This window comes from Hyaena hyaena, unplaced genomic scaffold (genome assembly GCF_003009895.1).
Source record: "Hyaena hyaena isolate Hyena2069 unplaced genomic scaffold, ASM300989v1 scaffold_1283, whole genome shotgun sequence".
Lineage (NCBI taxonomy): Eukaryota > Metazoa > Chordata > Mammalia > Carnivora > Hyaenidae > Hyaena > Hyaena hyaena.
Window position 1 is genome coordinate 245445 of NW_024081919.1, and position 24904 is coordinate 270348.

The 24904-nt window shown below is 44.3% G+C and overlaps 1 protein-coding gene across 4 annotated transcripts in view; it reads right to left on the minus strand.

Annotated features, from left to right (window-relative positions):
- The window catches only part of VPS13D (vacuolar protein sorting 13 homolog D), a 257963-nt gene that overhangs the window by 145713 nt on the left and 87346 nt on the right, over window positions 1-24904 (minus strand). For 2 of the 4 annotated variants that reach the window (XM_039223151.1, XM_039223153.1), the window contains exons 34-45: window positions 24685-24895; window positions 24106-24180; window positions 21539-21745; window positions 20251-20340; window positions 17151-17291; window positions 14740-14862; window positions 8494-8599; window positions 7350-7502; window positions 4694-4829; window positions 3301-3348; window positions 1215-1365; window positions 903-1113 (exon numbers count right to left, since the gene is read on the minus strand). In XM_039223151.1, the coding sequence (XP_039079082.1) occupies window positions 903-1113; window positions 1215-1365; window positions 3301-3348; window positions 4694-4829; window positions 7350-7502; window positions 8494-8599; window positions 14740-14862; window positions 17151-17291; window positions 20251-20340; window positions 21539-21745; window positions 24106-24180; window positions 24685-24895 (1652 nt within the window). Of the gene's footprint in view, window positions 1-902; window positions 1114-1214; window positions 1366-3300; window positions 3349-4693; window positions 4830-7349; window positions 7503-8493; window positions 8600-12323; window positions 12399-14739; window positions 14863-17150; window positions 17292-20250; window positions 20341-21538; window positions 21746-24105; window positions 24181-24684; window positions 24896-24904 lie in introns of all 4 variants that reach the window. The other 2 variants (XM_039223154.1, XM_039223152.1) reach the window with 2 other exon arrangements.

A 24904-nucleotide genomic window follows, 5' to 3' on the forward strand; every position in this document is an offset into this window, starting at 1 on the left:
AATGGTCAATCTGGGTAAAGGGCTTACTGGAATCCCTTACACTCTTCTTGCACCTCTTCTGTCAGCTTACACTAAATGAATGCCTGTCTTCGCTACAGAGAAAACTACAGCCGATAGCCTCAAGTCCAAGTCAGTCTTTTAAAGTCTAAGTATAGAAGGATCTAACGATACCAATGATACCAATGCAGTATTTTTTCCAACACTGAATCTGGAACTGTATTATACTCTTTGGAAGAGGCAAACAGGAGTCTAAATGATTACATAATTTTGCCAAGGTCCCCAAGGAAAGTCAATGCTAGGTACATGAGCCTTCATCCAAATTCCTCTGAAATTCATCATATGAAAACTTGTAACCTGAGGATTTTGCTTCTCAATTTAGGAATGGGAACTGGCCATATTTTTTCCTTCCCTCTTTATGCTGATGCACACAGACCAGTTTCCGATCTTACATGTGTAAGTAGTGTGTTTGTTGGTTATTAGATGATAAGCAACAGTTCCATCCCCACCCAAGATTAACCCTTGAATCCTCATAAACTCTAACACAAGAACTTGAGGAATAAGAACTTTAGGATCTTAGGGGCCCCTGGGTGGCTCAGTCAGTTGAGTGTCTGACTCTTGACTTGGGCTCGAGTTGTGATCTTATGGTTTGTGGGTTCGAACCCTGCGTCGGGCTCTGTGGTGACAGTGCACAGCCTGCTTGGGATTCTCTCTCTCCCTCTCTTTGTCTGCCCTTCCCCTGCTTGCTCGCTCTCTCAAAAAAAAAAAACAAAAAAAAAAAAAAAAAAAAGAACTTTAGAATTTCAAATAAGCACAACTGAATCACTAAGGGTCCTCAGACAGAGAATATTTTTTTTTTTTTAAAAGAAAGCAAAATTGACATGCCATCCCAGTGCCATGCATACCTGAAGAACCGGCTTTTGTCCAAGTCCATAGAGTGGCACTCTCGTTTGCTGCTGCTAACCTCTGCAGTCTTCACTACATTGGTCCAGTGAATAGGAGCCTTACAGAAAAATACACCCAATCCTTTGGGCCGGGCCTGTAGCCTCCAAGAAGTGAGATGTAAAGGCACAGCAAACGAATCCCCTGGCATGATGGCAGGCAGCACCACAGGCTCTGGCACAGAAAAGAAGGGTCAGCATCTTCAGGGAATGATCTCCCACCCAAAAGTTTGACTTTTTCAGGATAAAAGGAGGACAGCCTATGTCAAAACTCACTGTCTGGAGCTGAAGGGCTATCCAGTCTTAGCTCCATTGGTGTCTCAAGCCTGTTCTTCACAATGAGGGCGGACCGGACAGTGATAACTTTCCGAGCACTGCCTTCCATCGTCACGGCAAAGACCACCCGGACAGGCGGGAGCGAAGAGAACTGTGAACAAGACAGGAATAAAAGCACCACAGCTGTGCTGATGAAAAAGCACACAAAGTACAGCAGTACCAACTAGGATGCCTCAATCAAAAGCATCTTATTACTATAACCCTTCAGTGAAGTTAGTCATTGAGCCCTAAAACCACTCATCTTTAACAGGCAAGAATATCCTATACATAGACCTTGTGAATGTAGCCAATCTTAAACATTTCTAGAAAAAGACAGATAACTCTACTCAGACATGGCATCACAAAGTGAATCACAAAGGAAAATCAGTCCGAGGCCTCTAGACACATTATAAAGAAACTAAGACCCATAATAACCTATTAAATCTTCCAAACTTCCTGCAATTTGATAAGAAACTGTCTGCTGGAAATTACCCTAATGCCCCTGGGTTCTTATACCTCAGTCCTTAAATGGAAACTGCGAACGACGCTTGTCTTCAACTCTGCTGGAGGGAATAAAGATCATCCAAAGCAACCAAATGTTCAGAAACACTGAGGTAAGACTTTGAAAAACATGAGATGATTTACCTTCTGCAGTATTTTTCTCCCAGATTAACATTAAAGCGAGAAACACTCCTTGAACACTAACAATGGGCTGGATACCACCCAATACACACAGAAAAACAGAAGGAAGTCTTCTGAGATTAGAGCTTGTCTTTGTAAAATCCACAGAGTGTAGGAGAAAGAGTTGTCTGCATTGGTATACCTTTCACAGAAATAATTACTCCCCCCCCACCAAATGTCATAAAAATTACTCTCTAGACTCATACACAATTTGTTGACATGCCTGTAGAAAAAGCAACATTTGTATTTCAAAGAGCTTTAAAAGCAAACTTTCTCTTCCTCCTCACAACTTTTTCAGCTCTGTTCAACAATCACCCCTTCGTAAACGTGACACTGAGGTTCCGAAACTCAACAGAGCGGAGGGAAGTGATTTATTTTTGGTCTTGGGTTGCGGCCACTACTTTCTTTTTCCATGCGTTCATTCACACATTCAACACACATTTTGTTTTACTATCAAGAGCCAAATTTTTTCTTTTTTTAAAGTATAAAACCTCACATCAGGTACGCCAAAGAGAAAGTTTCTATAACTACCATTCTTTGAATGAGTGTCCAGAACGTACTGACAGTGCTGCCTTTTTTTTTTTTTAAAGAGAAACAAATGACACCACCTCCATGCTTTTCATACTGCCAACTTTTTTATTAAAACAAACACACACTATGTGGAAACCAAACTAATGAACAACAAAATGAAGAGCCCCATGTTTTGAACCAAGACTTCCAGGAAGTTCACAGTGAAAAGACAAATTATCAATTTCTGGAGGGGGTTTTTAGGGGAACATGATCCTAGCCAAAATCATCACCAAAGCCTCTGCTGACCCAGTCCGGTAAAGTCCCGAAAGAGCCAAGGCCCAAGAACAATAGTTTTAAATCTTGATTCCGCTGCTTCTAAGCATACCTGAAATCTCACATTTCAAAACCTCCTATCGTCAGAAGAAAGTATAAGCAAAATCTGAAAACAGTTTTTTAATGTCATCTGCTGGTGATGTTTCAAAAGCCAAATGGGAAAAAAAATCTTACCATTTTTCATTCTTATTCACTTTTATAACCTTACAACTAAAACCTAGGAAATGTATACAGTCATTGAGGGTTAATCTATGGTTTAACTTAGAAAGAAGAAGGGACCTTGGACCACAATGTGGGTGTTTTCTCCTCCTCCCCTGTTAACACTAGGTCTAACATATCAAGTTAGTTCAAACATATTCCTGTGGGTTCTCATAAAAGGAAGGTAATCATTAACAGAGAAGGACAAAGATCAGTTCCAATCACACATAGGTCGTAAAGTCCTGGGATCATCAGGACATCTACATATGACTGAAATGCAGTGTATACAGTCAGTAAACACATGACACAGGAAAACCATACTCACATAAACCTGGGGATGAATAATATTCGTTCTGCTGCCCGGGCTGCCAATCTAAGAAAGATTCCAAAAGTCAGAGAGTCGGCACAGACCTTGGCTGACAGGCATCGTTAAATTCAATGACAATGTAATGTGCTCAAAAGGCTGGGATTTCTAAACAGTCTCAGTAAAGTGTGGTCCATCATAAAGAGAAAACATCTTAGAGGACATGGAGAAAGCAATATTCATTTTACAGCCATTCCCCATACACGGAATTTCTCCAAGACACATCAATACAACAGAAAGGTATCTCTGGGGGCAATTATTCCTTTCCTTACTAGATGTAAACTTAGGCAGAAATGTAATCTGGAAAGAAGGTTTCCTTTGCTAAGAAACATGGGGCACAAGAGCAGAAGTGGAGAGGGGCGCCTGGGGGGTTCGGTTGGGTGGGCGTCCAACTTTGAGATCAGGTCATGATCTCAGCAGATCGTGAGTTCGAGCCCCACATTGGACTCTGTGCTGACAGCTCAGAGCCTGGAGCCTGCTTCAGATTCTGTGTCTCCCTCTCTCTCTGCCCCTCCCCTGCTCATGTTCTGCGTTTCTCTCTCTCAAAAATAAACATTAAAATTTTTTTTAAGAAATGGAGAAAGAACAGTGTTCTTTGAGAGTATTTTTCATGAATACAGGGAGGGTAAGGAAAGCCATGATGCCTTTGCACTTTCCTCTTCATTATGGGCTACCCCAAAATGAACAGTTATCCTCCAAAGTAGGACCAGGTGCTGGGTGACGCCCCCGAGGCGGCCACGTCAGCTGCAACGCCAGCCTCTACCTGCACGTTCCAGACAGGGAGGCGGCTGGCGTCACCGCCGAGGCTGGCCCTGCAGCCCCACAACACTGCAGGCTGGGGCCATGTCGGGGCGAGGGGTGTGAGAGGACGCGTGATCAGAACATAAATAACAACAGTGAACATCTGTCTTTATGGCAGAAAAGAGGATTCGGAGACACAGGACTAGGAGGATCAAGGAACAGCACTACGGATATGAAAAGAAGATCGTGTGCAAAGGAAGCAGAACAGTGTGTGCAAATGGAGCCCGTATGCACACGTCTGGCGGCTTAGTACGCCACCAGTGGCGGAATGAGCATTAGCCGGGTCTGCACAGGGGAGGTAGTATATGTTAACGCCAATTTTAGATCTTGTTTCTCTGCTGAAATTAACCACTGGCGGTTTATCTACATATTGACTACGACCACCCCTGACGGACCCAAACTATACTTCGGTCCCCTTCCTAGAGCTAAGGGGGAACGAGGAACAAGAAGGCTTCACTAGAGCTAAGTGACAGGCTTCACCTGTCTGACGGGCTTTCAGGGCAGGTGGCCGGGCACCATCGTGCCACAGAGTACCCACTCTAGAGCCACACACCGTAGAGGAAGAGGAATTCTTATCCGGCGCTGCATAGCGGAAAAACGTCCCGACTTTGTCCACAGACACTGGGCTCACTTGCTCCCAGCCGTTTACTCTCACTTGCAGCTGATGGATCCGGAGGTCGTGGGTGTGTCTATCAGGAAGAACATGGGAAAGCACGTTAAGCACAATCTCAAAAAGGGAAAGAAAGTGGAAGCAATGAGTCAAATCTGATTTACTGTATGATGACATAAAAACCCAGTTGGCTAAGCCTTTTTGAGGATTACCTAATGTAAGAAAAATCAGGAGAGCATTTTTAAATGGGTGTTATACTTGAAACAAAAGTGCAAGATCTGTAAAGCTTGAGCCAGAGCGCCATTTACCCTCCCTTTGTACAAACTGTGCAAGTCCTGTGCACCAGCCCAGGTCCTTCCCCCACCCGCCCCCACCCCAACCTCGATAAAATGACGTCAGCTATAATCACTCCAGGGAGGTAGTAAAGCTGCTGTACCAGCAAGTTCGTCATATAACCACACTCTGGGAAATGCCTACGACGACATTCTCTTCTTGGTTCCCTACTTCTCCCAGAGCCACGTTCAGTTGTATGGCTTCGGTCCTCTAAGACTACAGACAGGTCGTGAGGGACGGAGCCCTCCAAGCTTCAGGGCTGACACTGGAGCAGGGAAGGCAGTGGGCAGAACAGGACGAACGGGAGGAAATTGCACATTTAATTCTATTTTAGATTTTGCCTAATTCAAGCCAGAAGGCTGAAATGGGGAACTGGACTTGGGGCTGACAGGAAAGGGGGAGGGAGGCAGGGAGCGGGGGTACCGTGTGCCAGAGAGCTGGAAAAGCCAGAGGAGGCATTTATTTTGATGAATTCAAGCAGAACAGGGGGACTTGAAACGGGTTACTAGACGTGTATGTGAAAACGGAAATGACAAAGAGGTCAGACCCCTCTGTCACAACGGAGGCCGTGCCGATTAAGAAACACAGCCAGTGCTGCTATAATTAGCTTCTCCAGGAACTCTGTGGAGCAGGAAAAATGCTCACCACTCATCCCTGGAAATTCTACCATGGCGTCCGGGTACAGTACCCAGCATGGGGATTTTCTGAACTCCGCTTTTCCTGTGTGATTGGCGAGGGGCCACCAGTTCAGAACGCCAGTCATGAGGGACTCGTGTGCTGGTAGAAGCGATGCACGAGGAGAACTGCTGGACTCGGGAGCAGGTTTGCACAAAGGCTTAGAGCACATGAAAGGTAAGGCCGCAGCAGGCTGAAGACAAGCTCTTCAATTTCAGCCCTGCTTGAAAAGGCGTATGAGGCTCAAATGCTAAAACCTGAACCTATTTACTATCTACCCAAAGGCCCTTCTACTTAAACACATTTGCCAATAAAAGGACATTTTATGGCCTCCCAGTGAGCAGACAGAGCCTCTGTTCACATTGACTCCAGTCTTTGGCTGGCCGTTTCCAGAGCGCACTGGCCAGCAGTCTCCCTAGATGAGTCATTCTTACCCTCTCAGAATCAGAAGTCCTTATCATTACGGGCCCTGCTTCCCAAAACCGCTGAGGTGCCACGTGGCACCTGCGTATCTTAGAACTCAAACCAATGTGCTTTGATAACCTTTTAAGAATAGCATGTCATTCCAGTTACGGAATGAATAAGTCACAGGGGTAGAAGCGCAGCGCGGGGAACATAGTCGGTGGCACTGTAAAAATGCTGCGTGGTCACAGATGCCAGTCGCACCTGTGGCGAGCACGGCCTAATGGAGAGCTGCCGAATCACCAGGGTGTACACCCAAAACTAATGTCACCTTGTCACCTCAATTAAAAAAAATAAAAACACACAACAAAATCATGTCACCACCACGTCATAAAAGCCAGGTCAGGATACAATGAACTTGATGGCTGTCACCTGTCTATCTTCCGACCAAATTATGGGAAACACACTGGTTATCAGCTCACATGTCAAATAAAGGGATAATTAGTGGAAACGAAATGGGGACCAAGATAAGAAAAGGAAATACTGATTTTCAAAATACCTTTAAAAAATAAAACATTAGGGGCCCCTGGGTGGCTCAGTCAGTTAAGTGTCCAACTTGTGATTTAGGCTCAAATCACGATCTCACAGTTCCTGAGATCAATCCCCACATCAGGCTCTGTGCTGACAGCTGGAAGCCTGCTTGGGATTCTGTGTCTCCCTTGCTCTCTGCTCCTCCCCCGCTCTCACACACATGCACATGCTCTCTCTCTCAAAATAAATATTTTTTTAACTTTTTTAACGTTTTTATTTATTTCTGAGAGAGAGAGAGAGACAGCATGAGCAGGGGAAGGTCAGAGAGATAGAGAGAGAGAGAGAGAGAGAGAGAGAGATACAGAATCTGAAGCAGGCTCCAGGCTCTGAACTCGCTGTCAGCACAGAGCCCGACGTAGGGCGCGAACCCAAGAACCGTGAGATCATGACCTGAGCCGAAGTCAGATGCTTAACTGACTGAGCCACCCAGGCGCCCCTCAAAATAAATATCTTAAAACATAATAATACTACTAAAAAGATAAAACATTAAAATCATTAATAAAGGCAAGTGAAAGGTACAACACTAGGACCTATCTTTCATCACATGCAGATATATGCAGTACGTTTTGGGGGGAGGAAGAGAACACACCACGCTTACCTGTGTCTTAGCTTTCCTCTTGCTTCAAATTCAAAGGGAATCTCTTCACCCGTGAGGACTTCCCGCCATTCACTAACATTGTGAGCATCATCCAGAAATGTCCCATTCCCCTCTGGGACGAGCCCTGGACTCCCACTGTGGGACAGCGCAGCCCTGGAACCAGATCAGACGACACCAGCTTGTCCCTCTTCCTCTCTCAACTCCCTCTTGCCAGAGCTCGGTGCTGCGGGCAGAAACCCTCCAGGAACCCGACCTACGTAAGAAGGCCCCACAGCCTGGCTGCCAGGATGACCTAAAAGGTCAGTAACTACATTATCTTTGTGACAATCACAGCTTCCGTGAAGTTTCAGAAACAGCTCAGAGCTATCACTGCACAGCCACTTACCTCCAGCAATAGAGCCCAGTACACAGGGAGATGTGTGAACTCAGTCATGAGTCTTAAAAGTAGTTTTAAGTGACTACCTGGGATGGAACAGAGCTAAACTGCTTTTAAACAACAAACATCTCCCCTGAAGCATTATCATACTTAGTGGAGGCAGGAGAAACGTGGCTTTGAGTCGGCTGATTCTGTTACTTATTTCATGCAACTCATTCTCTAGACTGGAAAGATCAGTGTATATCTGGAGGGTCTGGCCAAGGTCTACAGAGGCAGAAAGCTGGTAGAGAACATTCTCACTCGGCCCAGGTAAACTCTTTGTTCTCCACACCCTATCCGCTTCCATCTGGGGTGAACTGCTTTAAGTCTGGAAGAGACTTCTTGGTGGGAGTTTAACATGGGGATGTCTTCAAAGCTATCTTAGAAGAAAAATGTAGACTGTTTGGTTTAATAACCACATAGAGCTTCTTTTCAAAGGGGGTTGGGGGGTGGAGACTGAGAAAAGATGGGGTGACTTCTCCTCCCCCCCTTCCTACTCACATCCCTAACTTGCTGGACTTTTACCTTAGACATAACGTGTACTGGGGCCGGGATCGTAATCTCCGTATTTCAGACTCAGGACCTACTTCTCTGGCCACGGACTCCACCTCCCTCACAAATCTTGGCAAGACAGCAAGTTACGGATTCAAATACAATCCCAAGGGCTTCAGGAAGGGGCCCACCTTGCTCTGCTGGGCCGGCTGGTACACAGGAGCAGGTGCTCCTTACCTGGTGGGCGTGGTGGTCAGGGTCGCAAACCACAGAGTGCAGCCTGTGTGATTCCTCAGAGCAAAAGGGACAAACGGCTGCCGGCGCTTGGGGGTTTTCACCTCTGCTGTGGGCAAACAGTAGGAGGCCATTAGCACCCGCTGCCATCTGTGCAGCGGGGTCCCCCCGCCCTCATACCCACACACAGGGCCCCAAAGTGTCTCTCGTGCAAAGGGGCTGACGGTGACAGCGGCAATGGAGACGGAGCCACCACAGACATGTCGACAGGACACTTGGGATCCATGTCCTCGGCTGCCTGCTATGTGGTGATGGTCCCCCTACAACTGGCTGTGATGTGGGGCTGCTCCTGGTCCCTGGGTCTCCCACAGCTCTTGTGGGCCTGAACTCAAGAGAAGGCGCCCAGCCCCACCCAGGCTGGAGGCAAGACAGGGAAATGGACCCCCAGAGTCCCCAGACGTACATGCTAAGGGAGTGACCCAGACCGTAGCAAGATGCAGCGCACAGCCTTATGCGAACGCTGTCCAAGATGCCTGCGCTTTAACAAAGATGCCCTTTCTAGAAAAGCTACACTTCGGTCATATTATAGCAAAATAAAAACATTCTTTTCTATTCTTTTAAATTAATATTTCCCCCCCACCCTGCCTGGAAGATCAGAAATCTACTACCCCAAAACTTTTTAAATGAAATTTTTAGCCCATTTTTCTTTCTTTCTTTCTTTCTTTCTTTTCTTTTTTTTTTTTTAACATAGTAGATGTGGCACTTTCTGCCCCAGGCACTTCAGGGACTACAAAAAGGGGCACAAAATATGATTTCTTTTCACAGAACAGCTTCCCTTCAGGGACACCAGAAAGAAACTCTGATCAATTACAAAACTGTAAGTAACCAAATCCCAGAGCCCTGCCTAGAAACACTGGAAAGAAACAGAGAAGTGGGAGCCCGTGCAGCCAGGGGCGGCTGTCCGGCGCCCAGGGTGCCTGGAGACCCTTCCGTGGCACCACCACCCTGCTGTGCGGTCTGGCCTGGACCGGCAGGCCGAGAGGAGGCTCCACTCACCCAGGGCCCATGTCTCCTCTGCCAGTGGCTCTGGGAGAGCAGGAGGGGAAGGGAGGGGCAGCAGGAACCACAGAGGCAGCGGCCCCGTGCTCACACGGCCATGCGGCCAGCTTTATAAAGCACAGAGACCCAAGGACCCGGACACAAATGGTCTGCAGCTGTGGAAAACGACATCTAGGAGTGACTGCAACTGCCCACGGACAACATGAGAGCAAAATTAAATTCATCTTCCAGGACCACATGCTTCCGGCCAGCAAAACGAAAAGGTAACCTGCACCGGGCCGTGTCTTCCCCCACCGCTAGGGTAAGGCCCGGGCAGGGATCGTGAAAGTCAGGAATTGCTGCTGCCTTTTACAAAATAATCGCTTGCTTTTCTTCCCCTTCGTGCCTTCTAAAGTTTTCAGAAGTTAGTTACTAGAAACGCTGTGGGGGGAGGGGGGAGGAAAGCAGCCATTACAAGCTAAGGCAAGCAGCCATTACAAGCTAAGGCAAGTTCTGTTTTCGAAAGGACAGTGGCTCAGGGGAGTCTGAGAAACAGCTGGTCCGATGAAGAAACGAGTGGTCTGCAGGGCATCCCCGCCATTCTGCAGTCAGTCTTTAGAGATGCCCCACATTCTTCCAGTGACAGTCCCCTAGAATATCTCCTAGATGACCACCCCAGAATGTACCCATTTCTCATGCTCTCATGCCAATGGCCTCACTTAATTCACAAGGTTGGCTTTAAAAAAAGAAAAAAAGTTCATCGAGTACAAAATTAAGGAGCAGCCATGAGGCCAGTAAGCAGGGTAGAGGGGGGAGTAAAGACTTAGGAGCTGTCTGCAGGGGCACACAGCCCTTACTGGGGCACCTAGAGGGGCACCAGGCATGCAAGGAGACGGCTGCTTTACGACAGCAGATAAAGGACCCAGGAGAAAAAGAAGCCAGATGTGCCTTCATAGCCTACTGTGAGCCAGACTGTAAGTTTCCATTTGCAAATTAGATTAAAAAAGAACAGCTGGCAAATGGCTTTGATCACACTGTCACACAGAAGAAAGTGCTAGCAATCCACATCCGGATAGTCGCAAGAGGACAGCTCTGGAATGAAACAGCCTGGGGAGGTGCACCACTTAGGCCCCCAGGCTCCTTGCGTTGATTACACACAAAAGCGCTGGCTTCCGCAGCCCACTTTGCTGACACAAATCCAACCCCAACAGCAGGGGACAAATCCGACATCTACTGCACTAAGGTCCAAATCAGCCGTGGACCTACCTTTGGCACGGCACCAGAGAACAAAACTCCCAAGTCTGCCAGAGAGAGAAGAGCATATTCCCTTGTGGCCCCAGAAAAACTGCTTCTAGTGACCAGAGCTGTTTTCTTGACAAGCCAAGAGAACCTGAAGCTCCTCACGCCCAATTTGGGCTTCATGTGACTGAGGAACGTTCTAGCTGCTGGACTTGTCTCACAGAGCAATGTGGCCCTTATAAATGTGCTATGTAGGCGGCCAGTCTATCAGAAAGGACCTGGTTTGTAAATCAGAAGAAATAGAGGAAAGTCCCAGGTCTGCTACTAGCTAGTCATGTGGATAAAGGCCAATTTCTTAGGTTCCCTCAGCCTCTATGTCCTCATCAGCTATAGAGAATAATGGTTTGCTTGGCCTGAAAGGTAGAAAAGCTTAGCATATAAATCCAAATCCATTAATAAATGAAGATTCAATCAAGGGTTTCTTTTGTGAGTCCTCCCCCTAACATCCATGTGGACAAAACCTTGCAGAAAAAACCCACATGCTGCCCCCGTGAATGAATATCCCTGTTCTGAACGAGAAAGCTCTAATGGTCTTTTGTACAAAATACATCATGACCCAGGCAGGATCTGGTGTCAGCCAAGTACAAACATAAAATTATTCCGATTAAACTGCCTTCCTTCAAACTAGTGAAGAAGTGAACATCGTGGGATTCCAAGTCCTTGAGGTTTATGGTCTCTTCTATCATATTTACTTATTAGTCAAATTCTCAAGGAAACTTAAAGGGTCAGAGATAGAAATAAAGAATGTTTTATTTTCTACCTCTGAAGCACTCCATTTATAGCTAAAGAAATCACAATTTGTTTCTAAGCAAATATTTACTGGGAAACTTTCTCTTAGCTCAATTCCCGATCACGATAGCTCCTGTTCCTCCACAGAACCCCCTGCATCGCCGTAAGAATAAATGTTCACTGACGGGCGCCTGGGGAGCTCAGTTGGTTAGGTGTCTGACTTCGGCCCAGGTCAGGATCTCATGGTTCATGCATTCGAGCCCCACGCTGGGATCTGTGCTGACAGCTCGGAGCCTGGAGCCTGCTTCAGGTTCTGTGTCTCCCTCTCTGTGCCCCTCCCCCACTCACACCCTATTTCTCAAAAATAAATAAAACATTTAAAAAATAAAGAATAAATGTTCACTGAGTATTCTATAAACAAAGCAGTGCCTGATGGAGGATGGCTTTCCTCCATTTACTTGCTTTTCAAAGCAAGAAATCACCTCTGGCACTCGGTAATTCTGCACTACACACCACGGAGCTGAGTCCACTTGCACAGAGGGTTGGGGCAGATGGAAGACACAGCATTAAGAGTCAGCACAGCGCTTGCTTCTGAGAGGGGGTCACTGTATTCATCAGTTGGAAGCACCCTTCCCCCTTCCCTGTTACTACAGCACAGTCCCCCCGACGGGAGGAACCCCACTCAGCTCCCATTTACAGAAAATTGGTGGACAAGGCAGTTCTTCAAACAGGAAAAGCAAGCAAGCCCTCGCTTGGCTATACTGTACCTCTAGCATAGATCTGGTGCTCTAGGTTAGTCAGACTGGCTGTACTCCTAGTTCTAAGGTAGACAAGGGGGAGGCCTGGTAGACAGGAGAGACAAAGTTAGAGCGTAAGAATAAGCGCAGTGAACAAGACTCACCTCCAACACGTTGGCACAAAGAGAGTATGTTACAAAACTCGCAAGCATCATGCAGTTACAGGATCATCCCCTTCATGACTGCTAAGAACTAAGAGAGCCCTTGACAAACCAAGCGGGACATTTTTATGCTGGCTCTTACTGTGGACGAGTGTCATGGGAGCTCGCCCCTCTTTTTTCTCAACCGGGGTAAGAAAACATTGTCCACGTTCTCTTTAACAGAATGAAAAGCCTTTTGAGGATTTTTCACTTAAAGCACGTATGCTCTTAAATGGCATGGAAAAGTTCCCAGACCAGTCAGTACAGACCTGGGTGGTGACTGCTCGGTTCTACTTTGGAAAGGCAGTAGCAGCAGGAGGCTAATCCCCCACAGGCCTCAAAATTTCAAGGGAAAGAGTCCATCTGTGTTCCGAGTTTAAGGAGTCTCTGCCAAGGAGCGATCTCATAATATTATAGTAGAAATTAAACATGGGAGCTTTTAGAATATTTACATTTGATATTTCCATAAATGTCCTTGGAATACAAAACTAATAAGCTCAGCAAGGTGCCATGCCATCGGGGTACCTGCAGAAATCTCAGCCCTTACTGAACAAAGCCAACAATAATTTCAAAAATGACATTTCTTTCCCCTGCTAAGAGACAGTGAGAAATCAGCAGCTCTGATAGGTGGAATTTCCTATTCAGAATCTCTATTTCAAAGGCTCGTTCTGAGCTGGCCTGAGGAAATGCACAAATTTGGGGGCACTGTGACTAAACGTTCGTGAACAGGACCTGAGAGATGCGATCGGTTCAACAAGGTTCAAGTCTACTGACTTTCAAAACAAATGCCCCAATTAATTCAGTAGACCTGCTGAAAGAATACAATCGCATCCACCAGACATGGTGCTACCCAGGAACTTCCAATAGGAAATAGGTTTGGAAATTTAGGTATATTCATCTATGTCTAATTAAAAAGACACACCTTTGTAAGCCTAAGTAACCATAAAAGTCCAGCTTTAATTTAGCACTGGCATTTAACACAGATAAGGCAGCTTATCAACTACAAAGAAAGAGGACAAAGTGTTTTTTAAAAAGGTGGGAGGGTGGGGACAATAGAAAACTCTTCCTCAGAATCTTGAAGATCAGGTCTTCCCCGTGTTTACAAGGAGTCTGGATTCAAGTTCCCCTTGTATGAGTAACAATTTATGAAACACACTCTCTAGGACATATTACACATTACAAAGGTTACTTAGAGTCTCCTGGGGAGACTGTCACATTCTCCTGACATACACTTTGGGAAGGTTCAAGGAGGAGCCAGAATTGAAGCTGATGATATCTGAAAAGCCCTGGCTCCTAAGCAATGACCTTGAAACTCAGAAGCAACAGCCTGGGAATACAGAGAGAAAGCATAGCTGACATTTCCTGTCCCTCCTTCTAGAAGCACGAGGCAGATAGAAAGTCCACTTATGCACCCTGAGGAGAGACGAACCAGTTCCAATACTTCATAAACTAAGAAAATCCATCTTCCCGTGACATGTTTGCAGACCAGATGGAATATTTAAGCATTCATGAGCTATGTGAAGCCCAGCCAGGACTCCCCAAAGAAACCACACTGAAAGAGTTGGGGCTGACTTGAATTTGGAGGACAATGGCTTGTGAACAACTAAGGACCACGCGGTTGGCCGTCACACTCTCCCCGGCTCTAAGGAAATCAGAGCTCCATGGTGAGGCATTAAATAAGGAAAGAAAACATCGTTAACAGAGAACAAATGGACTCCTCATTCTTCAAAAGGCTGGGTATTCAATTCTTTTCTTCTTTATGAACAATACAGAGCCCTCCTTTTAACAATTTCTTCCATATGGGATCCTGCCTGCCCTTCCTTCAAGAATATGCCCAAACTCTGTACCTCTGGATTCACAAAACTGTAAAGTTAGTTTTTAAAATCCGGTCAAAAAGTCCCAATCAACTGGAAAGTTTTGCCAAGTGAAACACACTGACTAACGGCTGGCCTTGATGCATTTTCAGGCACACCAGCTCATATGCAATGTCACCAGAATTTAGAAAATTATGTGTCACAGACCTTTGCTTTCCCACAAAGGTGGAAGAATTAGAGCCCATATCGAAAGTTCAATATTTTGTGCCAGAAAAATGTCTCCTGCAAAGATGAAAACAGAACTATAGAAGACAGTCAGAATTTCCTGTAGGGTTTGCCTCAGAAAATGATGATTCTATTTGGATTTCTCAATAAAACATGGCTGTGTTGGTCAACAGTGATTTATTCAGACACTGTAGAGAAAAATCTTACTTTGTCCAAAGCAGGGAGGATCCACTGAAGAGCCCATCCAGTCTTCTGTTGTGGTTGCATCTATTTCCTTGTCCTGTTTACAGTAATCTGCCAGCCAAGATTCCTTGGTACTTACATATTGGTCTAGAAAGAATTCCCCAAAGACATTAAGTATGGAAATAGAAGAGATCGAGGCTCCAAGTCACAGAATTCCTATTCAGCAAAATGAGCTTCTGTTGAATGTCTTACTGCATGCTAGGCGCTATGCTAGGTTCTCAGAAAGTCTGTCCCCTGGAGAACTCAAGCTCTGCTGGAAGAAATCAATGTTAACCAAACAACCATCACCACAAACCCACAACGTGGGATGAGCTAAAACAAAGTCATAAATAAAATTCGATGGGAGCATAGAACAGGGGAAGACTCATTCTGCTTTGGCAGAAGTGGGACAGTACACACCAAGGCCCATGGGAATCTTCAGAGATGTGGGGACCTTTGCTCTGAGTCTTGAATGAGCAGAGGTTAGAGTTTACTAGTGGGATCAGGGATGCGGGGACGTTCTAGGCCAAAAGAGCATATGCAAAGATTTTAAGACATGAAAGTACACAGCACTTTTAGGGGACACTGAATGCTTTGGTGTGACTCTGGACCTACTGGCATAGGGATACAGCAAAGAAGTCTCGAAAAGGGAATTAGCTTGTGAAGAGTGCGGTATGCCATGCTAAGGGACGGGATTTCAAGACAGAAAAACCAGTGAGGAGGCTGTTACAAAACCACCAAACTCAAGAAGCTGAAATCCAGCTGACAATTCTCCAGGAGAACTGTTTTACTGTTTTTAGAGAACTCTAATGGGAAGGGCAGGTTAACAAAATAATTACGATGCACCGCCCTTGGATAAAGACCTTTTCTACGAATTAGGGTAGGATATGTTTTAGAACCAGAACGATTGGTTTCTGGTTTTCAGGTCCAACAGTTGGCTATATAGAAGATTTATTTCAACACTAAGAGGTCACAGTAATATTTCTGGGTTTCAGCATGGTGTTAAGAACAAGGAATTGGAGGTTTAAGGGAAAAAAAAAAAGCTTTACCACAGACAAGAATGACTTTTGGAATTCTTTTTAAACTTTATTTATTTTTTATTTATTTTGTATGCGTGTGTGAGCAGGAGAGGGGCAGAGAGAAAGAGAAAGAGAGAAACCCAAGTAGACTCCGTACTGTCAGCCCAGAGCCCATTGAGGGGCTTGAACCCACAGATCATGAAATCATGACCTGAGCCAAAATCAAGAGCCAGATACTTAACCAACCTAGGCACCCAGGTCCCCTTGGAAGACATTTTTAAATAGACAGAGGCTCACCAGAAATATCAATAAAATCGTTTTGTTTCAGGTAAGCTCTTGTTTATTGCAGCTTTCCAAAATACTACCCTAAACTTTACCTAAACTTCCATGTGAACACACTATATATGAAATAACATAAGATCAAAATAATACAGCATCGAAGGATCATGAGATCAATTATCCAAATTTAATGAATGAAATCTGGTCACGTAAAACAGTGATTTAAAAAAATTTTTCAATCAATAAACTTATGGTCTCACTTCACTATACATTCTCTTCATCTTCTTCTGACATGGAATAAGCCAATGGATACCCTATGAGCCTCGATCCCACACGCTGAAGAAAGTTTGCAGATTGGCAGCAGTATATGTTATCACTCCAAAGACCATAGTATTACCCCAAAGTCAGGTCGTGTAGATCAATGGTTCAAACAGCGAGAGTTTTCATAGCAAAGGCAGGCAATACCTGATTGTATGATAATGTTACTCTTCTCTTACAAGGATATAAATATAGGCACAGAGTGGTTCCAACTACCTACACTGAATCCAGGAGTGTACCTGTCAACATTTTCAAAGAAACTTTCAGAACACACGCCATTAACTTGGCACCCCTTCAAGCTGGTGATTTTGAGAGTTAGGTCAATGTGATAACTTGATGGGAAACAGTACAGGCAACTTATCCTACTATAAACACAAGGTCAAAATTACACCTTTTAAGAAGTATTCTGTGTGTGAGTAGCCTGAAAGAAGCGAATCTAAACTCACTTCTAGGACATTAAAAAAAAACAACAAAAAAAACAACCCCATGACCAAACATGGTGGGGGAAAGAGTTTTTATCATGGACATTTATGTTGCCCAAATAGTCTACACTCTGGCTAGGTCACTGACGGCATTAATACGAGATGCCAACTCTAGAGCAATGGGTTGAAAAGAATCGTGTGGCTAGGTTAGGGTTCATCAGGAAAGCAGCCGTGCTGAGTACGTGATGTGTGGGGTGGGCCCAAGTATTTGCTAAATCAGGGTTACCAGTCGTCTAAGCCAAGGGACTTATGTACAGAAAGAAAGGTACCAATCTTCTAGAGATGACTTTCCACTCACCAATTAGTACAGAGGTGATGTTGATATCCAGACGGGGTTTGGCCTTGGCTTCCAGCTTCAGTCGAGGAGGATGGAGACGACTAGCTGCCTGTTGTTGCCAGGATACAGAGCATGGCCATGGCTCAATAAATGGCTCCCAGCCTAAAAGAACACAGGAAATAAGACATCTGTTAAGCAGATATCAAGAGTTTATAGGGAACACTGTTCACAAATGCTCAGCAAGGACAAACTATAGCTTAATAGCTTTCTAGTTCCAATGTGATTTCATGGTGAAAGCACCATCTTTAGCTATAGGTCACCCTACAAGTGTCTGTGATGGCTACAGAATGTGAGTACAAGGACAGATACCTACCCCACATGGTCTTCCAGAGGTGAGAGGAAGGAGGGCAAAGAGTACATGTGCCTTCTCTATGGAAAATCAGCAGGACCTGCTTCTGGTCCACTCAAAATGGAAAAAGGAGTCTCCGACTCATGATGGAAAAGTACTAACAATGGCTGAAGGAACTATTAAATCTGATTCTCCTGCTTCCATTAAGAATCCACTGGTTGAGGGGCGCCTGGGTGGCTCAGTCAGCTGGGGATCTAACTTCAGCTCAGGTCATGATCTCACAGGTTATGGGTTCGAGCCCTATTTCAGGTTCTGAGATGACAGCTCAGAGCCTGGAGCCTGCTTCAGATCCTGTGTCTCCCTCTCTCTCTCTGCCCCTCCTCCACTCGTGTTTTCTCTCTCTCAAAAATAAACAAACATGAAAAAAATTTTTTAAAAAAGAATCCACTGGTTGAATAGGTAGAACATAATTAGAAATTCATTAACATAAGTTCTTCAAATTTCTAAACTTAAACCATCATAGATACAAGGGCATATAAACAACACGTATGTATGGTTTAAAGAATAAAATTACTACAGACGCCTATGCCCACTATTCAGCTTAAGAAACAGAAAATGAGAAGTTCCTTTGAAGCCCCTCAGGGCCACTCTCCCACGTCAGCCCCCCTTGCCACCAGACGTCTCCCACCCAACTCCAAGTCAACATTAGTTTGGATTTTTAATCATGTCCTTGCTCTTTTCTCATCGTTTCACTGCACATGCGTGTCATTTCTTCAGAACATATTGGTGAGGTGGTCCTACTGGCGGTCTTTACATAAATGGAATCTGACATATGTGTTCTTCTGCAAGTTCCTATTTTTGCCCAACAACGTGCCTCTGAGATTCACTTGTGTCGCTGCCATGCAGCTGTGGCACATTTACTTTCCCCACTGAATTGTAATCCACTTACGAATACACCACAATCTATGTATTCATTCTACTTCTGAGAAACATCCCCTTGATGGGGAGGAACACCACTATAACCAGTCTTCTACCTGGTTCCGAGCACACATGAGCAAGAGACCCTACTGGGTGCAGACTTAAAAGAAGTATGTTGCTGGGGTGTTGAGTATAAGCATACTCAACTCATACTGTTGTATGTTGAGTATAAGCATACATACTCAAACTGTTTTCCAAACTGATTGCCCCAATTTACAATTCGAATGTCAAGATATTAGAGCTCTGCAGCTCATAACAGTGTCACACTTCATTTTTGCCAGTCTGACAGGTAAGGAAAATTATATTTCTCCATGGTTTTAAAGACTCAACTTTTCAAGACAGTTAATTTTTAACAGTTTTCTAAATATACTCAATCAGCCACAGGTCAGGGGACTGACTAAAATACAACCCAGGATGTAGCATGAAGTAGGTACATTGTCTCCTCACACGACTGGGCACCTAGTAACCTGAATGTGTTCATTCCAGTTTAAAAGAAAGCAATATTTGCCCTGGGAAAAATGATGATTCTCAAAAAATGGCTCCCATATGCCCTATAAGAGTTTCCCTCAACTCATAAGACATGGGTCAGTATTCTAAAGTTAAACATGTCAGATGGTTTGGAAATGAGAGTGGTGAATCCAGAACACAGAGAGAAAATGCTAACTAACATAAGCAAGCAAATGTGACATGTACTCTAGAACAATCTGCAGTAGCACAATAAATGACGCTTCATCCTCCACTGGAATCAAAGGGAGCAGCCACTCTTAGGTCATCTAAGCCTTAGACTGTGCAGTTCTACTCTGCCCACACCTACCCAAACTTTCTTATGGCAAAGCACTTTCCAAGTCAGCTGCTCAGCCCTCGTTTACCAAACTTTCTGAATGTCCATGTGTACAGGCTCTTGCTTGGTCTTTCCCGTGGAAGGAAAGAAACCTGAAAATGCATTCCAGTGTCAGCCAGGTTCTATGTCCCCCAGAGACTAGCCTGCTCTGATGAACTGTGTTTTGCTTGAGGCACGAGATACAATAGACTATACGTTATCACTGACTCAGTATGCTTCTAATGGGACAAGCCCAGCAAGCAGGAAGGAGGCTTGATGTCTAAAAGGCTTATGGGGGCACCTGGGGGGTTCAGTTGTTTAAGCATCTGACTTCGGCTCAGGTCATGATCTAATGGTTCGTGGGTTCAAGCCCTGCGTCTGGTTCTGTGCTGACACCCTGGAGCCTGGAGCCTGCTTTGGGTGTGTGTGTGTGTGTGTCTCTGACATAAATAAACTTTAAAAAAAAATTTTTAATAAAATAAAAAAATAAAAGGCTTATATAGGGCAGAAATCTCCCTATCGGGAGCGCCTTTCTGGCTCAGTTGGAAGAGCATGCAACTCTTGATCTCAGGATAGTGAGTTTAAACTCCATGTTGGGTACAGAGATTACTTAAATAAATAAAAACTTAAAAAAGAAAAAAAGAAGAAGAAATTTAGCTACTAATGGGGGCCAGACAAATGATCCTTCACTACTAAGCAATTTCATATTCCAGAAGGAGCCAAATTCCTGCCTCAAAAAGAATTACCTATGAAAACTTCTTTTTAAACACCTCCGTTGCAAAATACCAGGTATGTTAGGAAAATGAAAAGTCTCTATCTTTTGTGCTCATGCAGTCACTTGTGTTTCATCTTCCCCTGACCAGTCCCCCCCAACTCCCACCTTTCCCTCATGTGAAATTTACGTAGAAATAGGCCCAGGCAAATACTGAAGTGTGTTCTTTAAGTCCCGTGATAACATGCACTTAAACACTGACCTGACAGAGCACGGTTGTAGTAATCTCCAGAAAGGGTGAAGTGTGCGTACCCTTCGGGGCTGGTCCTTACGTGCTGCAGAAAACTCAGGCCTGCAATGGAAGCAGATTTTACTGTAGTGCTGGGCCGAGAATGAACATAACTTTCTTTTGCAGATTAAAGCACAGTGAAGATACGTCAATCATGTCTGCTACTGAGGACCTCAGCGGAAAACACATCACATTTTGAGATTTTGTTCATTGTGGATCTGGGGCATGAATTCTGATTTAAAAAAAAAAAAAAATCACTGTGTTAAAATTGTATTTGTCGTAATATCTCCTGAGCTTCTTGGCACCTCTTTAAGTGTTGTGCCTCAGGCAAAGGCTACCTTTGACTCCCTTCAGTCCCCAGCCTCGGCACCCAGGTATATCTGTGTTATCTCAAGTCCACAGGAACATAAAAACCATACTTCTCCCTGAATATCTGAAAATCCGAAGGCAGGCCAATGAGAGCAGTTATGTCCTGATAAATATTAGCTCAAAATTTCAAGACTACCACAGAAAAATAAGAAATAATTATTCCCTGCAGAAAAGCCACTCAGTCAAAATCCCAGCTGTTACTTTCAATCAGGTGGCTCTTGTGGTGCCTTGAAGCACTGGGAAAGGGAAGCCTCCCCAGCGCATCAAAGGTTGAACTCAATCTGTGGGATGGAATCTTCCTTGAAGGGAAGAGAGGCTGAAGATCAGACCAATGGAAAATTAAAAGTAAACACAGCGGTGAGATTTTCGGGCACTCTCCTCAGAAGCCCCATCTCACACCACCTGCCAAGGCACGATTTGGGAGAGGGTCCTTGTACCCTTGTCGCTTGCTACTGGAAGACGGCTCTCAGGGCCCCACGGAGGACACTGAGGAGAGCATTCTGGTAAGACCGTGTGTGTTTTATTTTCAAGCATTAGGTTTTCAAGGTCTTTAAGAACAGTACTCACTCCAGTCTTTAGATACATAAAAAGATACACAAAATGGAGATACCAGGACTGATTTAGGTAGAGCTGTTAATGTAACCGAAATTCATCAATGACCATTTCTATTATTTCCAAACTAGAGGCTGAAGGCCACATATGACAAATAAACACACATTTCTTTAAAATACAAATAATGAAAAACATATGTAAAACTATTATCCAAAATTTCACCCATACGACTAAGGGGGTGGGGGGAGCATGAATATCATTTAAAAAAAGACATGCCCCAAATAACTCCGCAATCATTACAAATCTTCACGATGAATCTGAAAATCAGGACAAGACTCACGGGAAAAGGTGAGCTCGGCCAGAGGGACGTCGCAGTCCATGCAGTCATCGATGAAACAGATGCACACGCTCTCGGCTTTCACCTCCACCCCAGAGATCAGCTGTGCTGCCATAGGCCCCTGGCTCTCGCGGCTCTCAGCAGCCAGGGAAAGAGACTTCAGGGGTTCGGCATTCTTGAACAACCAACTTGCTGCCTTTTTCAGTTGGCCTTCAGAAAAAAGGTAAAGGTGATCAGTTCAGCCAGTTTGCACAGCTACTCAAACAACTCATGGAGGAAACAGAGAAATAAAGTTCATAGGGACCTACTGGACAGCCCAAGAGAACCTTGTGCCCAGATGTACTCTTAGACTTACGGGGGAAAAAAAAACTACCATAATGATAGCAATTCTAATTTTAAGCAAACAGAATGAAGCCCGCTTGCACACCTTCCTCTCAAGTTCACCACATTTCATGGTCTGGTTCCAAATGCCTCTAGGAGCCATCCTTCCCCTATGACATCTGTCAAAGGAGAAGGAAGGAAAAGACAAGATCCAAATTCTAGATGTCACTTAGTAGGGAAGTAGGGAATCTTCACTATGTAGGGTTTTATTATTTTTTTTTTTATTATTATTACTATTTTAGTAAGCTCTGTGCCCAATGAGGGGTTCAAACTCATGACCCTGAGATCAAGAGTCACATGTTCTACGGACTGAGCCAGCCAGGCCCCCCAGTATGTAGTTCTGCATATAATGATGTGCTACTATACTTCATCTTCTCAACCAATCACAAATCCTTTGAGAACAGAGAGCAATGAGAAGTGTGTGTGATACACAACTGTTAAATTACAGCGCTCTGAACATAACCAAGTTGCTAAAGCTAAAAAGAAAAGGAGGGCCATGCAACCCCATATTTAGAACCTAGCAGAGACCAGTACACAGAACAGGGGTGAGCGGTGAAGGGTGTGTGCTCTAGAGGAAGATGGCCTGGCTTCAGATTCCAGCACTTACTAGATGCTGGACCTTGAACAAGTTACTTGATCTCTGTGTCCACCAGCACCCACAGACAGGGCTGCCATGAGGAAGAAACAAATGGACGCAAGTGAGGCTCTCCGAGGAGAGAGCCTGGCATGTATCGAAGGCTCTATTAACATTAGTTGTTATCTATTTTGTAACTGATGGAACTACACCTTAGCTACTACAGAAATAAAAATTAACAAAAATCTAGAAAGCTCTTAGAAATTGAAATGTTTTGTTATTAAAGAAAGGGAAAAAAAATGACGATGTAAACACAAAGGGGTATTAAGCTAATCGAACGAACAAACTAGATCCACTGTCATTTGTCACAGAAGGAAAACAATAACATTTAATGCAAATAATTGTGTGGTAAGGGCAGCATTGTCAGAGTGTGGCCTGGTACACAATGTTTCAGAAAAAGGTCTGTGAATTTGAATAAAAAGCCTGAAAAATATATCTATATCCTTTGATCCAGGATCAAGGATCCTGGATCTCTACCAAGGAAATACTAAATAAAGGTTACAGACAGAAGTTCATACCAAAAAATATTTATTACAGAATTATATACAGTATTTAAAGAATGAAAAACAAGAAAATAGTTAAATAAATTAAAATATACCATTAGCTCAATGTAAAAAATTAATGTTTATAAATAACTTTAATGAGATGGGAAAATGCTGCTAATATTAAGTATATTGTAATAACATTATATTTCAATAAAACCATGTTGTAAAAAGGGCTATAAAATTATATTTGCAATATAATCTGCCAACATACACGGTATATGCACATATATGTATGAATATACATAGTACATAAAGAAACGGAGAAATGTACATGTAAGTGTAACCTAGAAAAAATACAGCTTTTGCTTTATCTTCCTGTTTTAAGAGAAAGGATTACACAGAGGGAGGTGGGAAGGAAATATGTTGCAGTAGAAAGAACCTAGGCAGCCTTGGCTTTAAGTCCATCTCAGCCCCTCACTAATAGGTGACCTGAGACCAGTTAATTAACCTAACTGAGCCAGTTTCCTTATCTGAAATGGGGATAATAATGCATACCTCCAAGGGCTATAAAAATTCAACAAGAAAACACAGGACAAGGCATATCGGTGCTCTGTGGTCCTGACTATCAGCATCACCACCACCAGCAACAGTAGCTAACAGCATCAGAGCACCTGCTGTGTGCCAGGCACTTCCCTTAAGTGCTCTGCATATACTGCCTATTTGTATCAAACCTCCAAGGGAAGCACTCTTATCTATCCTCTTACGGACAAGGAAGCACTGCTACAGAGAGGCTAAGCAATTTGCCTATGTCGCTAACAGGTAATCAAAAAGCAGCAAAGTAAAAACCTAAAGCCAAGCATTTGTTCCACAGCCCAGGTTCTTATCCACTAGGAAATACTGCTGCTCATTTCCAGCCCAAGATCATGGTCAGCTCAAAGAAAATCATGGAGGGGCTTTGAAAAACAAACAGTCCACCTCTCCAAGTCACCTTGCAGGGGCAGGGGAGACGGGCAGTGAGGAACATCATATTATTAAGATGGACAGGCCATGGAAACCTGTGTGCAAATTACCTTGACAGACCAGAAGGGCTTTGCGACAATCGTCCATGCTGAACCCCAGCTCCTGCAGTCTAGCCAGCTGCAACTCTAGGAAAGAGCGGTACGTAATTTTTATAAATAACTGTATACAATTAATGTATTGACTAACGGAAGAAAAAAGAAAAGAAATTCAGAAACTGGTGATGAAAACATTCCATTTCTCTAGGCAAAAAAGGGCTCCTAACTGGAGCACCCTGAAATTTCTAAGAGTCTGTTCCCTAAATGGATTGTGTTTGTCAAAGCTTAAAACTGAAAATTAATATTATCCATGTAACTTCGAAGGAAAACTCAAGGTTTAAAACTAAACCTTAGCATTCTCTATAGGACTCTGGAAGAAATGGTAAAAGGAAAACGAGTATAGGCCAGTGCAGCTGGTTTGGGGTGTTAGATCTGTTCTTGTATTTTTAAAAACTAGAGCATCATACTTATAATTACATGTAATGACATGCAATTATCCTCTGAACAATTTAATTGTGCAGAAGAAAATCATGACAGTTAACAAGAAGGGTAGACATTAGGAAGACCGAGTGGACTCTACAGCTCGACACCTACCCAGGACAGGATCAAGGGTATGTCTTGTCCCTTCCCTGATCTCCTCTGCAGCTCGAGGTGCGCCGGGAACGTGACTGCTAACAGCGCCGGCCTCCGAGGCAACTGCGTCTGGGGCGGCGGCCTGAGCTTGCTCGGGGATGGATTTTGCAATGGCAAGAAACAGCTGAACATCGTTATAGGAGAGTCTGATATCCAGGGCCTGTAACTGAATCTACCAAAA